Source organism: Myotis brandtii, unplaced genomic scaffold (assembly GCF_000412655.1).
Source record: "Myotis brandtii unplaced genomic scaffold, ASM41265v1 scaffold111, whole genome shotgun sequence".
NCBI classification, from domain to species: Eukaryota; Metazoa; Chordata; class Mammalia; order Chiroptera; family Vespertilionidae; genus Myotis; species Myotis brandtii.
The window spans coordinates 522,389-541,313 of NW_005353789.1; the positions used below are offsets into that span (position 1 = coordinate 522,389).

Here is an 18,925-nt window from a genome sequence, read left to right on the forward strand (position 1 = left end):
ATCAGCTGCCTCCTGCACAGCCCCTATTGGGGATGTGCCCACAACCAAGGTACATGCCCTTGGCCGGAATTGAACCTGGGACCCTTGAGTCCGCAGGCCAACGCTCTATCCACTGAGCCAAACCGGTCAGGGCTATTCTATTTTTCTTATTCCAACTGTTAAAATTTTAGCAGTTGTAATGAAAATATTTTTTTGTCATTGTAGAATTAATCAATAATTATATTCTCTTGTACATGAGTTTTGCCATTTATATATCCTCTTATACTGCCTTATGTATGTATGTTGCAATTAACTAAAATTGTAGTTCCAGATTTTTACATTTTTTTATTTTATAATCAGTAACTATTTAAACTTACTTGTATATTATCCTTGGTTTTTGTTTTGATTACCATTGCCTCTGGTATCCCACATCTTCCTTTTGTGATTCTTTTGTTTTTTTTCTTGCCACCCTTGAGTAATTATTAAGTACTACTAGTATATTGGGGTAAAAAAGTTTGTCTTTCCATAACTGAAGATGTCTTTATTTTAGCCTCACACTTTAACACCTTACTAGAATTTTAGGTTCAATTTTTTTCCTTGGCGACTTCAGTATTGTTTCTTGTTTTTTAGGAGCCAGTGTTGCTCATTTTTGTTTTTGTGTAGGTTCACTGTTTTTCTCTTTTCAGATCCGTTAAACTTATCTCTTTAACTGTAAAATTCTGTCATAGTGTATAATAATAATTGCAAGCTATTGCACTCCCTCCTTTATACCATAGTACCTTTACATGCATTGACTTAATAGATCTCCACGCCAACTCTTTGAGGAAGGTTATATTTCATTATCCACATTTTATAGAAGGGAAAACTTAGGTGCTGAACAATGAAATAATTTGCCCAACTTCAGGCCCAACAAATGAGTTTCACAGCCAAAGTTTGAACCCTGGAAACTAATTCTACAATCCCAACCATTCCAGTTTAGCTACTTTTCATTCTTAGGGCTTAGCACTTGGATATATGTTTTCAATTTAAAGTTTTATGCCTTTCATAATCTTAGAGTAATTTTTTTGGTTATTGTATTATTTTTTCGTTTCATTATCTCACTCTCGGCTTTTGTAATTTCAGAGTTGGAACTTTCTAGATTGAGTTTTCTTATCTCTTTTCTCATACATTTTTGCAATCTTTACCTTCTATATAACTATATCCCATTAACTATGTTTATTAATTATTCAGTTCTTTTATTGATTTTTTTAAATGAACTTAAATTTTTTTCTTAATTTCCAAGAACTTTCTTCTTTTATTGCTCTTTTTTTAAATAAGGTCTGCTGTCGATTTTGAATGCAATACCCTCAAGGATTTTCTATAGATACTTATTAGAATTTAAGTTCTTTAAGTTTTGTATTATCTGCTTCTATCAGACTTTTTTTCTTTATGTTCTTGTTGTTTTTCTGTTATGTCATTAGTTTTTTTTTTTTTTCAAATGTTAATCTGGGCTGTTCATTGAGATTTATAAATAAAGGAGGTGGTTAATCAGTATAGGCAAATACCATAGATTTTTCTCTCATCTTTTAACAGAAAAGCTGGCTACAGACTGTTATATATGTGAGCAGGATGAAATCAGCTTGTTTATAGGTCAAAAATAGTTGAAATCTGCAATTGTATATAGTTGACAACAATATAAATTCATCAATAAATTTGCATATGTTGGTGGTACATGGTGAGAGTTTTTATTTATGGAGTATAAAATAAAAAAAAACTGTTGCTGAAGTGGATTGGTCATAAGCTTTGCAGCTAGGCGGACTTAAGTTCAAATTATGTTTCTGGTAATTACTAATTTTGTGGGTTGAGATAAACCAATTAGCCCCTTGTCAATATATATATATATTATTACAAGGAGTTTTGTAAGAATTACAGATAATGTACATAAAGAACCTAGGACATCATAGATTTTTGGTAAATACTAGTTTTCTATTATTTTAAGTTAATATGTTATTAAATTTAATATTACATAGATATAATGAAATTAAGAATTTAAAAAATAAGTGCTATCGCTATAGGTGGAATATAACTTTTAATTAATTTTATCAATTTCATAGAGTTATTTTGAGAGCCCCCTATGTTGCTAAGGAATTTTTAAAGAGAAGTCAATATAAACAGATGATTGGCAGAGCTGGCCGTGCTGGAATAGATTCTGTTGGGGAGAGTATCCTTATATTGCAAGAAAAAGACAAGCAACAGGTAACACTCACTCTAGTTGTTAGTTGGTTGTTTTGTCTTTTTTTGGACTTTGGCCTACCACTTTTATGAGATCATCTTTTAAAAATTAATTATTAATATTTCTCTAAATAATGTTTCCTTCTCTGTGATTAAAAATTAGAAAGAGTAGTTTGAATACTTTTGTATTTTAGGCAAACAATAAAAAGCATTTTTCCTAATTATCTTCTATATTCATGAGCACAACTGTACGTTCTTTTTTTGTCTTTGTTTTTTTTTTATCTTCCCCTGCCTCCACAAGATATGCAAAAAATTTAAAATTTTATATAGAACACCATTTATTCTTTATAATAACACAAAACTTAATACTGCTTTAACTTTTATAGGCATTGGAGTTAATAAGCAGACCATTGGAAAACTGTTACAGCCATCTTGTTCAAGAATTCACCAAGGGAATCCAAACGTTGTTTCTCTCATTGATTGGTTTGAAGGTATATTTTAATATTTTAAAATCTTTTTACTGTTACCTAAGATAATAGAGGTTAAATAGTTATGAGAATTGTAAAGTATGGAAAAAATGTTAACTTTAATTTGATGTGGAAAAGAACAGTCTGTGACCTGATAGATCTGAATCTGGATTTATATGTGCATTTTTAATCTTTGAGTTATAAGAAATATGAGAAATCAACATCATAACTGGGCATCAGTTACAAATGTTAGAGTTTTGTGGATACTATGGATACACAAATTGCTGTGAAGAAACGGGTCCTGATATGGGATAATCCAGCATTTCTGCCCTTTTTAAGAGTAAGGTTCACCTATAGTCCTGTGACCATTCTAGGTATTTTAAACATTTATGAGATAACTATAGCCTTTATTAGGTAGAAAATTAAAAAAACATTTAAAAAAAAAAAGGCATGACAGGAAAATACTCTTTTACTAAGAATAGAAATTAGCTCTCTCTTTTTTAAGTTTACTTCTGAGTTAAACTTCCTTTTTAGAATTATTCTTAAGGAAATGTTAACTTTGTGCCCAATGTTACTCTGCCACAAAGTGGCAAAGTCAAGTTTTGAATTCAGCTTTATCTAAATACAAAACCAGTGCTCTTAACCTTTCATGCAGTCTGTAGTCACCCACAGCTTTGTCTAGTTAACTCCCACCCAGCCTTCAGATTTTCACTTAACCGATCGCTTCCTCAGGAAAGCCTCCCTGTGCCACTGAATCCAGTCAGTCTGCTGTATACTTCATGGAGCCACACACTGTACCCCACTGGAATGTAAGCCCTGTGAAAGCAGGGTCCACATTTATTTTCATGTCACTGAGTCTCAGTGCCTAACACAGTGCCTGGCATGTGGTTGTGTGTCAGTAAATGCTTGAATTCATTAATGGATTGACTTTGGAATTGGGTATGGTTGAACTTCCAGGTTGCAGCAACAGTGGAGAATCCAGCTTTGAGAGGCTGTGGAGGCCAGAGGCAGAGGCTATCCCAGTGGGTTTAAATCACTGTGTCTAAAAGTTTTTCACAGAGGGGTAGAAAGTGAACATGGTGGTAGCGAGAAGGATCAAGTAAATGTTATTTTTTTTAACCCCCAGTGTTAACTGTAATTAACCAAGTAGAAAACAATATAGAAACTAAGTCCGTGATAATCTACAAACTGAGTATCAGTTCTAGAATAGAATATCTTAAAAGTGTAATTTTAGCCTAATTGAAGACTATATTAAGAGAAGAAGGGATAAAAAATGTCAGTGCTCTATAATATGTTTTGTTATTCCTTATATTGGTTTAATATGAAATAACTAAAGTTTTCCATTTGAAATATTATCAGAATTGTGAGAGAGAAATATGCTTATTGACTGCTATATTTTAGTATAACATACTGATATCATTGAAATTGCCTAATATAAAATTATTCTAATTCAGAGTCAACTCTACAACTAATTAACAAATGAAGGGTTAAGTATTACTAATGATTGCCATTAAAAGTTTTAAATAGTGAATAACAGGAGGAGAGAGAAAAAGGCAGGAAAAGAAGATAGAAATGAGACAAAAAGAGGTGGGAAACTGTATTTATTTTTAGGTAATATACAGGGAAAATATTGCCTGATCTTGTTTCAGTAGAGACTTTCAGTTGTATTTTCCATGTGTTTTTTTATTTCTTTTTAAATACAATTTTTAGATTGTTTTCACAGGTGGCTGAAAAGGAGTAATGGGAGGATTTCTGAAGAAGGCAGAGTGGGAATTAGTGATTATTGGTTGAGGAATAAACAGATCACAGCTTTGGAGATACTGTGAAAAATTATTCAAAAAGACCTAAGAGGGGTGTGTGTGTGTGTGTGTGTGTGTGTGTGTGTGTAGATGTTTTCATAACAAGTTTGAATATGATAACTGTCTTCTTCCTTAAAATGTTTTCTCTTGTTAATTTTAAAATGCCATTATAAAATTACCTTTATATATGCAACTATGTAGATATTATACTAATTTTTTATTTAAATATCTTTGAGGTATAGAAATGAATTATCATCTTAATTAGAGTATATTCAAAATGATGTCTTGAATTAAGGAAAATGCTCCAATGATGTCTTGAATTGTTTCAGATTGCAACACATCTTGGTGACATATATCACTTTATGAGTGGTACCCTTTTTGGTGTTCAGCAAAAGATTTTGTTGAAAGAAAAAAGTCTCTTGGAAATAACTGTTGAATCACTTAGATACCTGACAGAAAAAGGACTCCTACAAAAAGATACCATTTTGACAGAAAACGTACTTACACAAAAAGATGCTTGTTATAAGTCCGAAGAATGGTTCCAGTATAGTTTTCATATCACAAAGTTGGGACGAGCTTCTTTTAAAGGTAATAGTTTACCTAAATTTTATTTTACCTAAAATAAATTTTTTTTTTTAAATCTTACTTTACCAAAATCTGAGGAAATGCATTGGAAAAAGTAGACATTCTGTTACTTTAAATTAGATTTGTAATTTCATATTAATAACATTAATCTTATAAACTTTAAAAAGTTGAAAAAAATTTTAAATTACAAGTAACTTAGAATACTGCAGAAGTATATAGAGAAAAAGGTGTTCATCACTTCTTCATACTTCCCTCCCCCGGCAATCACACAAATATTAATATCCTACCAAGAATAACAATTTGGTGTATAGCTTTTCAAACAGTTCCTGTATATTTCATTTCAACGCATAATACACAGATATATACAGGTTAAAGATTTGTTTAAATTTTTGTTTTTAAATAATATATATTATCTTAGAGACTGTTGCATGACAGTGGATAGTTTCTTTCTTAATATCCACTTCATAATGTACTTAATGAAAAATAATACATGTCTGTTATTAAAAATAATCTTTAGGAATCAGAAATTATGTAAAGGAAAATTCCGTATTCCTGTCCCATTTCCACTCTCCCAGGGGCTGCCTCAGTTAACAATTGCAAATATTTTTATGTATATTTATGCATATATCTATGTGCATTTATATATGTCTGTATGTATATACTTATATATACACACATGCATATATCCATATGCACATAGTTTATTTTTTTAATGGAATCATAGGGTATGTTTTAGCAGCTTGCTTTTCTTATAAAATATCATGCACATCTTTTTGTCATTGTTCTCACCCAAGGACACGTTCTCATCCAAGGACACGTAGAGAGAGAAGAATGGGGTGGAGAGAGAGGGAAAAACATCGATCGGTTGCCTCCCATATGCCTCCCAATTGACCAGGAATCGAACCCTGCAACCTAGGTGTGTGCCCTGACCAGCAATCTAACCTGCCACCTTCTGGTGTGCAGGACCATGTTCCAACCAGTTGAGCCAACCAGCCAGGGCTATCATGAACATCTTAACAAGTTAATCCCTTTAAATTTACCTTTTTTCTTTTACTACTTTAGACATCTATAGTATGAAGGCCTTAATTTGTTTATCCATTCCCCTATTAATGAACATTTGCACAGTTTCTGAGTTTTTTCAATTATAAACAAGGTTGCATGGACATCTATAGTCATGTATTTGGGGGTATATGTAGAAATGTTTTGGGTTAGATTCCCAAAAATAGAGTAGTTGGGTCAGAAAGTATATACTTACTAAATGTTGATAGATACTATCAAAATGACCTCCAAAATAGCCATGCTACAGTACATAATAGGAGATTTTGAATACTGTTTGCTATATTTAGGTAACTTCTAAACAAGACTTTTTTTAAAATCGCCTCTTTCCCCCTTTGGTAATTAAGAAAGATGAAATACTTGTATCTTTTAGGAACTATAGATTTGGCTTATTGTGACATTCTCTACAGAGATTTGCAGAAAGGTCTTGAAGGCCTTGTGCTTGAAAGCCTTCTTCATCTAATTTACCTAACCACTCCCTACGATATGGCTTCTCAGCGTGACCCTGATTGGATGATATACTTCAAACAGGTGAGCATAAAAGATTCTTCAGTATAGGCTACTTAGTCTATTAATGATGATATGATTTTTATCAAGTAGTTGTTCACTTTTTCTATTAAAAATATGTTTGAAATTGGGCCTTTAGTTCTTTCATTTTTTAAAATAGTAATATGACAATAGCATTTTTGGTTTAACTTAAATATTACTTTTCTGTTAAATATAAACATGTCATTATCAAAAAAATAAAGGTGTGGAAAAAGAAAAAGTATCATCCCTGCTTCCATTTCCCCAAAGATAGTTACTGTTCTGACTTATTGACTACACCATTTTATTTTATAACTAGTGGCCCGGTGCATGAATTTGTGCACATTGAAAGGAGATTAATTAGAATAAATATTTTAATATCACTGTTCGCCCTTTATAATAGAAGTGTCAACCAAATTCACAATCAACAATGACAGATCAAAACACACGCGTGCGATTGGTGTCAGCAAGAGCTTTATATGTATCGTGCATGCCCAAATTAACTTACCCTTTTATAGATATAGAATAAACTTGCTTAATTAGACCTGCTTTCTGATTTAGCTAAACTTTTTCCTGGCCAGTGAAGCACCCCAACTTCTTTTTCAGGTAATTGTCAGCAACACAGCAGTAAATATCAACACGCAGTAGATTATTATTGTAGATTACACAGGGAGAACAAAGGATAAAATATTTAACTGCAGCAGTGTTTGACTATATTCTGTGCAGTGAGAAAACCTAAAGTCATTTTCAAGGTCCACCATTTCTTCTTTTCAGTTGGGTCAAGTTTTTAAGCTTTCTAAAACTCCGTTTTCCGCCCTAGCCAGTTTGGCTCGGTGGATGGAGCGTCAGCCTGCGGACTGAAGGGTCCCAGGTTCGATTCCAGTCAAGGGCACATGCCCGGGTTGTGGACTCGATCCCCAGTGGGGGGCATGCAGGAGGCAGCCAATCAATGATTCTCTCTCATCATTGATGTTTCTATCTCTCTCTCCCTCTTCCTTCCTCTCTGAAATCAAAATATGTTAAAAAAAAAAAAAAAAAAGAAAGAATCTAAAAAAAAAACCACAAAAAAACCCCAACTCCGTTTTCCGGCTAATGAAAAGAAAATAGGATTCCACTGAGTCTCCTATCTACCTACTCCAGGACTTCCATGAGGATCAAATGAGATGAGGCACAGGAAAACACTTCACAGACATTTGGTTAAAGTGTAAAATGTTTGCACCTGGCTATAAAGCAAGTCATGTGGCTGAAGAAACTGCAAGGAGGCTAGTTGCTAGGGAGAGCAAGCCGGGCGTTGCTATGAGACGTCATTACCTGGCACCCACAGCCACCATTTCCAGACTGGCCTGGGCTGTGGGCCACATTTTGCACCATCGGGTCTCGGCAGCATTGGCTGCGATTTGGTGGGCTGTGGTTCTGGGGTGCTGGTGGGGCCTGTGTCTACTTGGGGGAAGCTGAGTGTTGCTTTCTGGGTGCCAGGTCTGTGGCGCCATTTATCTGTAAATGGCCAGTGTGTGTCACAGCAGCTCCTGTGTTGAGCGACTGCCTCCTGGTGGTCAGTGCATGTCATCGCTACCTGTCAGATGGACACTTAGCATATTAACCTTTTATATATATAGATTATATATATAGATGTCTGGAATCTAAAGGAAACCATGAAGACCATCTCTGATGATTGAGAGTTTAGTTACCTGAAAGCTCTGTCAGAGCCAAGCATGATATATCAGACCCAGTACTATTGATAACTGAGAAGGAATATCAGTTTTATGGAAAGGTGGACCTGGCTCTATTTATTACAAAAGCAAGTGGTAGAGTACAAACTATTATGATTTTATTGTAAACACATATTAGGCAGAAGTGGTATGTGGCTTTTAATTGCAAGAAATTAACTTTCTTTTTAATGTCATATTTTAAAATTATTCCTGTAAGTTTTCTTAGCCAGTAGTATATAAGGCAGTTACTTTCAAAAGCTTTCCCTCTTCTCCTAACCACCCTTCCAATATTACACAGTACTTGTGACCATGACTTTAAATAATTCTACAAAAATATGCTATAGCCCTGGCCAGTTTGGTTCAGTGGATAGAGCGTCGGCCTGTGGACTGAAGGGTCCCAGGTTCAATTCCAGTCAAGGACATATGCCTGGGTTCTGGGCTCTATCCCCAGTGGGGGGTGTGTAGGAGGCAGCCAATCTGTGATTCTTTCTCATCATTGATGTTTCTGTCTCTCTCTCTCTCCCTTCCTCACTGAAATCAATAAAAATATATTTAAAATATGCTATATTTTCATATTTTTAAGTTTGTAGTATTTGTACATAAAATGTGTTGCTTTTTCATATCCTTAAAAACAAGAAAATGTGATATCATAGAAAATACTGGATTTGGTTCAAATGGCATTTTTTAAAGGTACAATTAGATTTTCCTATATAATGACTCTATTTTTTTTTTTTTATTTATGTAGTTTAACCAGCTCAGTCCAGCAGAACAAAATGTGGTTGCTCTTGTCGGAGTCTCTGAAAACTATATTGGGAAGAAGGCATCAGGTCAAGCTATCAAGAAGGTACCATAATCTTTTTTTTCCTTCCTAAATAACTAAGTTCATTTAACAAAATTAATGCTGTTGTATTATCTCCCTTGTTGACTTGATCTTTTTGTTTCGCTTCTTTTCTCTAAATTAAATTCCCACTTTATTATTTAAAACATCTGAGGAGCAGAAACTTAGGCATTTTTTAAAAAAACTATTTGTTGGTGATGTGATAGCTTATTTTTGTACCTTTGTATTCTAAAATATTTTGTCATACATGTAAGGCTATTATCATAGGGAAAGGTAAACCTTATTAATTTATTTTTTCCTAGGCTATTTACTGCTTACATTATAAAATATTTATAATGTTTTCATGATATTATGTAATACTGAAGTAAATTCAATTCAAGGGAGAAAGTTATATTTTCTATAAACTTTTATTAGGCATTCTACTTGCTATCAGAGATTCTGAGATAGGACAGGTTTAGGGTTTTTGTTGATTGTGTTGTTCGTTGTCCTCAAAGAACTTCCAGTCTAATATTTGACATACATAAAACATTCTAAAAGGTTGAATATTATTTGTTTGATATTTTATATTTGGGGGCTTTAAAGTTCAGTCAACAAGCATGAAGCAAGTGTATAATGCATACACTAACTTTAAGAGAAGTGGAAATAATTCTTTGGCTAACATACTTTAAAATTCTTTAAGTTAATATCATTTTCCACCTCATAATATACACTTTATTCGTTTTTAATTTTCTTTGATAATCCAAACTCCATTGAAACCTAATTATCTACTACTATTCCCTCCTATATCTTTTAAATTTACATGGATATTACTGATTTCATTTTGAAAAACAGAAGATGATATTTATTCTCATTTGAATTGAATGGTGCAACTGTCCCGTGTACTGCTGTATCATGAAATTACAAGTAGATATTATAGTACTTCAATATCCATGTTGTCACAACATTTAGATTAAGTCTTTTACCTTACAAATGGCTCTGGTGTTTAGACCTTCAAAATGTTGAATAAAAACATTTTTTAAATCAAACTTTTTATAACCAACTGTATAATATAAAATAAAAACAAAATTATATTTTAAAACTCATGTTAATTTGGAACATATTACCAAATAATAAACAATTACAAAATCTTATTAGAATAATACATCTTTTTAAACTTGCACCAAAATTTATTTTCGTTACATTTTATGAAATATAGTCAATAGCATGGCTGGTATGGTTCAGTGGTTGAGTGTTGACCTATGAACCAGGAGGTCATGGCTTGATTCCCGGCCAGGGCACATGCCCGGGTTACGGGCTTGATCTCTAATGTGGGGCATGCAGGAGGCAGTCGATCAATGATTCTCTCTCATTATTGATGTTTCTATCTCTCTCTCCCTCTCCATTCCTCTCTGAAATCAATAAAAATGCATTAAAAAAAAAAGAAATACAGCCACTAAAGTGTATTCAATTGATAATTGCGTATTTAAACTAGTATGGACGTGAATTTATTTTAATTACAAATGGGTTATTTACTAGTTTAATGTTTTGAAAGTATCACTATTTATAATTCTAGAGAACATGATTTTACTTAAAATATAAATTGATTTCTCCACATTGAAAAAGACACTCTCCTTTTCTTTAAACATTTTTTGTAAAAGAGCTTAGAATTGGCGCTAAGCATTTTATCTTGACTTGTAATATAATTTTATAATTTCTCTTGACTTAAAAAATGCCTTTTGAACAAAATCTACATTGACTCCATTTTAATAATGAAGGTGCACCAAATTTGGAAAATTAAAAAATGATCTTTTCCTACTTTTATTCAACTATCATGTTTTTTAGCTTAATGCTTTTTAAGTGATTGATCCAGTATCAACATGCAGAATCTTAATTCATATATTCTTTAATATGTCAGTCTAAGTTTTAATCTCAAACATTCTATTACTATAGTAGAGGATATAATTTTAGATTTTATACCTATTTTTTCTCTTTCAAATACAACCTTTTTCTCTCCTCTGATTTTACTACTCACAAAAAATAGTCACTAGACGCCACAGGCAAAAGCAGGTACACCGAATAGAAATTGTCAACCTCAGAGAGCATTTTTCTCTTTCAGTGTTTTAGTTTTGGAAACATTACTTACTTATCATGTCCATGTGGAAACCATAGAAACTAATATTTACTCTTAGTTTACAATGTAGATAAGCTTATTAACATTTATCTAAATAAATGCATTTATCTAATTTGTAATCCCATTCACACATATATACAACCTATACATACCACAGAAAATGAAAAGGTCTCCCCAGTTCCTTCTCTGTCTATATTTTCCTAGGGCTGCTGCCACAAATTAGCACACAGCAGGTGTCTTTTTTTTTTAATTGAATTTATTGAGGTGACATTGGTTAATAAAATTATGTAGGCTTCAGGTGTACAATTCTATTATACATCATCTGTATATTGTATTGTGTGTTTACCATCCAAAGTCAAACTGGATGTCTTAAAACAACAGAATTTTATTCTCTCATAGTTCAGGGGACCATAAGTTTGTAATTAAGATGCTGGCAGGGTTGATTCCTTCTGGAGGCTCTGAGGAAGAAACCATCTTGCCTGTCTCCTAGCTTTCAGTGGTTGCTGGCAATCCTTGGTTTTTCCTTGGCTTGTAGACTCATCCCTCCAATGTTTGCCTCCATCTTCACATGGCCTGCTTGTCTGTGTCACTCTGTGTCCTCTCTTCTATAAGGACAGTAGTTTACTATGTTGAACTTAAAAAAAACTACTATAATTTGCTTTAACTAAAGGGCCCACTGTACATCCAGGATGATTTCCTCTCAAGATCCTTAACTAATTACATCTGAAAATATCTTGTTCCCAAGTAAAGTCACCTTCACAGGTCCGAGGGTTAAGATCTGAGCATATCTTTTCTTGGTAGGACACAACTCAACCTTCAACACTCCCTATAGAAAGAAGTTTAACTAAATTGGAAACAATTTGGCATTTTTTTATACTTGGAAAAATGATAATTTGAATTAATCTAAGTTACATATGTTAGAACTTAGTTTTATTTCTATGAATCATTCTATCCTTACCCTTGCTCTCCCATAGCACAATTTCATTCAATTTACCTTTTGTCCAGTTTGAATATAATGTACATTTTTAGCAGGTTCAGTATATTAATTTATTTGGTTGTGTCTTTCTAGACGGTGGACAAGAACATAGTGAATAGACTATACCTGTCTTTTGTTCTTTATGCCTTGCTCAAAGAGACCAGCATTTGGAGTGTGTCTGAAAAATTCAATATGCCTCGAGGATATATACAAAGTCTTCTCACTGCAGCTGCCACCTTCTCATGTTGTGTGTTACATTTCTGTGAGGTAATTCCATTAAATAGATGATAGATGCGTTGTGCATCTTCTTATTTTAACTGTTACCAAACTCATAAACCAGTTAGTATTTTCTTATCATTGACTTATTCTGTTACAAAGCAGTCAGAATTTATTTAAAATTTATTTTTGTTTTTATTCGCTTATTACAGAAATACTATATACATACTTACGGTAAAGATACAAAAATAACAAAATCAACTAAAGTATGTAATGAACAAGTAGAATAGTTATCCTTACTTTTAGAACCAGCGTTAATAGTTTCAAGTGTTTGGAATCAACTCTTAAAATGGATCTCTCCACTCATGTTGATTCTGTCTGAGTGTCCTTCTCATGAATGGTACTCATGTGAAATGTTTGATTAGAATGTTGTCAATATCTGACAGCTACTTTTAACTACTTAGCACCATATTCCTTAGATTGCCTCAGTAATCTACCATTCTCGCTTCCAGTGTCAGCCGGCTACTTTAGGTTTCTACAACAAATGCCCATTTTATAAAGTAATTCAAGGAGAAAATTTTATTTTGGCCATGTGCATTTAGGATGGATTTGTTTAAGATTTTACTAAAAGAAGTTTTCAGAATTTCCTTAAATAACACAACAAAGCTTGCCAGACTTTTCTACTCAGACAATTTTTTTGACAAATTTATAATATGTCATTTTTGCTGCATTTAAATTTTTTATTATTGAATAGCAGAATAGCCTTTTCATATTTGTTTCTGTACTCAATTTTTAAAAAAATTTCCCCCCATAAGTTCTATTTTTAAACATAAAATCAACTTCATTTTCCCTATCTTAAATCTCCATATTCTGTATGTGTGTATGGCAATTAATTCTGTCATATGTACTAAGGAGTAAATAATCTAAAATACTTGACTTCGGATTAAATGATAACTATTTTAGTAAATTTATCTTTCTAAATATCTTCTCGTATACTGGTCTTTTTAATACTAGCTTACATTCCCTAATCACAGGCTAGCTAAGCAGTAGACAAAAATTATGAGTAATAAGAAGCTAGTTGTTATTTAAGTTTTCTGTATTTGTTGTTCTTTGTGTTTAAAGATGCTTTTCCTAATATTCCATCCCTTTGTTTTAATTGGGACTATACAGGCTTCAGCCTTGTAGATTTGTTCAAGTAAAAGAATATGTTGAACTTGAAAAACAGCTACTATAATTTGATGGTTGAGCCTAGAAAAAAAATCTACCTGACAACTTGTGCTTTCATGAATGTATTTTTAATATTTTAAAATGTTTTTTCCTCTTTAACTAGTTATGTAAGTCATATAAAATAGGACACTAATTGTTTTAATTAAGATAGCTTTTATTTTTATTATTATTTTTTAAAAAATATTTTTATTGATTTCAGAGAGGAAGGGAGGGAGAGAGAAATAGAAACATCAATGATGAGAATCATTGATCGGCTGCCTCCTGCACACTCAAACTGGGGTTTGAGCCAGCAACCCGGGCATGTGCCCTGACTGGGAATTGAGCTGTGTCTTCCTGGTTCATAGGTCGATGCTCAACCACTGAGCCATGCTAGCTGGGCATGATGGCTTTTAATTACAAGTAACAGAAAACCCCATAAAAGATTAAACAATAGGAAAAAGACTATCTTCAGTAACAGGAAAGCTAGAGCTAAGGCAATTCCAGGGTGATTGATTCAGTAGTTTTATTCAAGGTTATCTTCTCTTCTTTTTACTCTTCCATCTTTAGTGCATTAACTACTTTCCTAGTGGTCACAAAGTGGCTAACTAATGCTGCTCCATGCATCACACATTCTCACAAAAGGTTAGAGACTTTAAAAAAAGAAACTATTGTTGAACACCTCAAGCATATATACTAGTATAAGAAGACAAGATAATATAATGAATACCCTTTTACCCATACAGCTTTAACAGTTATTGACTTATGGTTTCCAATATTTTTATTGTTTTAAATATTGTTGCACTGAGCATTGTCTTGCATTTGAATCCTTCCACAGTTAATACTTTGTCTTTAGGATAAATTCCCACAAATAGGAGTTGTTTTCAGTCATCTGGGAAAGAAAAACTATACATTCACTTTCTGGTATTTTGATAAAAATGAATAGAATTCTTCTTGTTGACTTATTTTTCAGTTGTTTCCTCATCCCAAGACCACTTCGTCAAATTTGTCAGTCTCTACCATTCGTCCTCATAATAATTTTGCTTAGAATTATTGTTCACTTCTGGCTTAACCCAAGTTCCAGAGCTTACATAAGGGAACATCCTCTCTGAGCCCCCTACCATGCAAACTAAACTTTGAAATGACTGACTAGATTTAAATTCTGTATATTTCTTTGTGTTCTGCAGGAACTTGAGGAGTTTTGGGTTTATAAAGCCCTTTTGGTAGAACTTACCAAGAAACTGACCTACTGTGTAAAGGCAGAACTAATCCCTCTCATGGAAGTGACTGGAGTTTTAGAGGTTAGTAGCTTCCCAGTTGAGATGATTTCAAGTAACTGTGAAGTCTTGTCACAGGGTAAGTGACAACAACATCCTTATGGCAGTCTTTTTTTTTTTTTTCTGTTTTCTTTTTTCAAAGTAAATTGCTGCTGTGGCTTCCTAGAAATCCCATTAATTCAGAAGCACAACTGTGAGGAAAAAAAAATAACAGAAGGGATAAGATGACACTCTCCAAGTATACGTGTGCTCATCCTTAGCATCTTCCTTCCTCCACTCCAGTGGAGAATTACCTTCTGTCAATTTAGACTCCGTGCTTATTTAAGGTAGTGGTGACTCGGTGCTAACAAGGCTTATTCACGGTTTTGAAGAGAGTGAGAAGAAAGTATTCTCAGCTGGTTTTTCAGCTTTCTGTTTTGACCAACCCTTAATTTAAGTTTATTCTCTGTTATTCAGTTCTCGAATTAGAGGAACTCTACTGCTTGGGAACACAAACACACACACACACACACACACACACACACACACACACCACACCACACCACTCCACACCACTCCCCTGTAGTCCCCCGAGTAGGTGGCAAGAACATTTTAAGTATATTAGACTAGAATATTTTGATTGGTGTCTGAAATAATGCCCCTAGCCTAAGTGCCATAATGGATTTCTCATTGCTCATTGCAGCACATATCAGATGACTTACACTGCACAGAAGGCTATCTTGCAGTCACATTGGAACCATTCAAATACATCTTTGAATATAATACAAAATTTAATATAAAATTCCTCTGGATTCTGATGTGTTATCTCTTCATTCTTACTTTATTTACTTTAGTATATTTAAAATATATATATATATAGTAGAGGCCTGGTGCACCAAATTTGTGCATGGGGGGGTGTGTGTCCCTCAGCCCAGCCTGCACCCTCCCCAATCTGGGACCCCGCGAGGGATGTCCGACTGCCTGTTTAGGCCCAATCCCGGTCTGCTGGCTCCCAACCGCTCGCCTGCCTGCCTGCCTGATTGCCCCTAACCACTTCTGCCTGCCAGCCTGATCACCCCCTAATTACTCCCCTGCCAGCTTGATCAATGCCTAACTGCTCCCCTGCCGGCTTGATTGCCCCTAACTGCCCTCCCCTGCCAGCCTGGTCACCCTTAACTGTCCTCCCCTGCAGGCATGGGTCCCTCCAAACTGCCCTCCCCTGCGAGCCTGGTCCCCCCCCCAACTGCCATCCCCTGCAGTCCTGGGCCCTCCCAACTGCCCTCCCCTGCTTTCCTGATCGCCCACAACTGCCCTCCCCTGCCAGCCATCTTGTGTCCACATAGGGGTGGCCATCTTGTGTGTTGGAGTGATGGTCAATTTGCGTATTACCCTTTTATTAGATAGGATATATATATATAATCATGTGAAATTTTTCCTTTCAACAAGACATTTAATTATTTTTTCTAAATCCCAAATTCTGAACCTACTGATTTTTGTAATATTTTTCAGGGTCGGGCAAAACAGTTATACAATGCAGGTTATAAAAGTCTAGCACACTTAGCTAATGCAAATCCTGAAGTGCTAATAAAGACAATTGATCATTTATCAAGACGCCAGGCCAAGCAAATTGTTTCATCAGCAAAGGTAAGCAAACCATTTTTTTAACCTTTATAATGTTTTGTGGTGTTATCTCCTTATATCTGAGACATGAAAAAAAAACACATTTAACAATAGACACAAAAGTATAAATTCATAATATGTGGGTAAAAATAGTGCATTTGTTATGATACAAGACTTGCTATAAAGAGAAAAATGACCTTTTAAAAACAGTTTCAAGAGTTCACTGAAGTACAAGGAAGCCTAGAACTCATTGAATTTGGCCTCCTTACAACCTTTTCACAGAAGTCCTTTCCTCAGCACTCTCAACATCTGGTCTTCCCACCTTTGAATACCTTCATTGACAAGCGCTTACAACCTCAAAATTCACATAGTTCTATTTTTGGTCACTCTTAGTATAACAAAAAGCATCCCATTATAATGAGGCTCAATTTTGTCTTCTTAAAATGTTGACCATTGCATTGTAATACTACCATCTGGAACTATTCTATCCTTTTATTCATATATTAGTGTTTCACAAATTGAAAAACAGTTCTCACTGCTTACAAGGGTTTCTCTTTTCTGTTTCTTTCATTTGCATTAAATAATCTATTGTCCTAGTTGCCCTTTGCCTGATGCAATCATATGTATCATTACCCTCCAGTTCAATGTGGGTAAAGCCATTCCACAGCAATTTGGGTTTTTCCCCTCCTGATTTTAACTGTAGTTCCATTCTTGTAGCCTGAAATTGCTTGGCTTTTTTAGAAAACGTCATTGTTACAATATGGTTATATACAGATCAGAATGAGCTAAAAGTTCATTTCCATCTTACTTTTTTTAATGGTGCTCACATTGTTTATATTACTTTCTTTGATCTTTACAATAGTCCTGTGAGGTGTACAGAGATGGTGTTACCTTCAATTTGACGACACTAAAACTGACCTTGTTCCATTAGATTAGAAGTTCTTGGGATTGGCAGGGATGGAGTTATAGTCATTTCCATTGCAATGGCAGCTAGCACAGTACTCAACCTAGAGTAGGTGTTTAATATATATTTGAATAAATAAATGAGATTTGAAGAAATTAAGTTATTTACCCAAGGAAGTATAGCTAAGTAAGTAGTAGAGCCAGGACTGTGGAGTTAGACTGTATATCATTAGGGATACAAATGGAGCTGTAGTAACAATGGCCAAAAGAAGTTACTTTAAACTTTAAAAGTTTATTAGACAAATTCAAGCACAAGCAATTTATAGCTCTTATGGGAATCAGTGTTGTATCCAGGGATCCTACTTCTGTCTCATTCTCAATACATGGTTTCCACCTTATAGACATGCTATGGTTCCCGCCACTTCTTTCACTTTCCAGACAGTTTGAAAGAGAAAAATAGATATTCCTTGCAGGATTTTGAGCAAAGGAGTAGGTCAGAGGTTGCAAATTGAAGAGCAAGGATGGAAATGAGGAAACTAGTTAGGATTATATTGAGATTATGCCGTTTTTTTGATAACTGGTGGATTTTTTTAACCATGGGTAATTTGAAGCTGATGATGTTCTCTGTATTCTAGTAATGCTGACACAAGAGTTTTGTGTGGTTTACTTGTTGATCTGTATAGTTTTTAGAGGATGTGTTGGGAGATTCATTTCACATGGTCACCCTTACCTCAGCTGCTGGAAAGCTTACCTAATTACGTTTTAGTCTTTTATATATATACTAGAGGCCCGGTGCACAAAATTTGTGCACTCGGTGGGGGGGGGGGGGTGCGTCTCTCAGCCCGGCCTTCGCCCATTTGCAGTCCAGGACCCCTTGGGGGATGTCCACCTGTTGACTTTGGCCCACTCCCCGGGGGATCCGGCTTAAGCTTGCAGTCAGACATCCTTCTGGTAGCCAGGGAGCCCTCGGGGGATGTCCGACTAAAGGCTTAGGCCCCCAAGGGATCGGGCCTAAACTGTTAGTTAGACATTCTTAGTGCTGCCATGGAGGTGGGAGAGGCTCCTGTCACCCCCTCCGCACTAGCCAGCCATGAGCCAGCTTCTGGCTCAGTGGCACTACTCCTTGGTCTGACCTAAACCCTAGAGATTAGTACTTCATTTTACAACTTTTTCTCAGTTTATAGGCAGCAGCAAACTCAGACCACACAGTCGGGTGTGCAAGAAATGTTGCTTTCTTTATTGTTTAGTAACCAAACCTAACTTCAACTTCAGCCCCCATTCTGCCAAGTGAAAAAACAAAAACAAAATATTATTTAACTTAGGTTCCCCACCCCCTTCTCTGGAGTTGTACTTCCATGTCAGACAGTTTATATCTCAGGCAGAGGTGCCAAAGAACCGAGCAGGGTCAAGAACATGTGGACCTCAGTCTTCTGTCTGGACTGGCCCCCACCCAGTGCCCTTGACCCTCACCT

The 18,925-nt window shown here is 34.8% G+C and overlaps 1 protein-coding gene across 4 annotated transcripts in view; it reads left to right on the forward strand.

Annotated features, from left to right (window-relative positions):
• The window catches only part of HELQ (helicase, POLQ-like), a 42,237-nt gene that overhangs the window by 20,368 nt on the left and 2,944 nt on the right, over positions 1 to 18,925 (forward strand). For all 4 annotated transcript variants that reach the window (XM_005857378.2, XM_014544441.1, XM_014544448.1 and 1 more), the window contains 8 exons: positions 2,073 to 2,214; positions 2,577 to 2,681; positions 4,786 to 5,044; positions 6,471 to 6,628; positions 9,077 to 9,175; positions 12,349 to 12,522; positions 14,862 to 14,975; positions 16,440 to 16,574. In XM_005857378.2, coding sequence (XP_005857440.1) covers positions 2,073 to 2,214; positions 2,577 to 2,681; positions 4,786 to 5,044; positions 6,471 to 6,628; positions 9,077 to 9,175; positions 12,349 to 12,522; positions 14,862 to 14,975; positions 16,440 to 16,574 — 1,186 coding nt within the window. The remainder of the gene's footprint in view (positions 1 to 2,072; positions 2,215 to 2,576; positions 2,682 to 4,785; positions 5,045 to 6,470; positions 6,629 to 9,076; positions 9,176 to 12,348; positions 12,523 to 14,861; positions 14,976 to 16,439; positions 16,575 to 18,925) is intronic.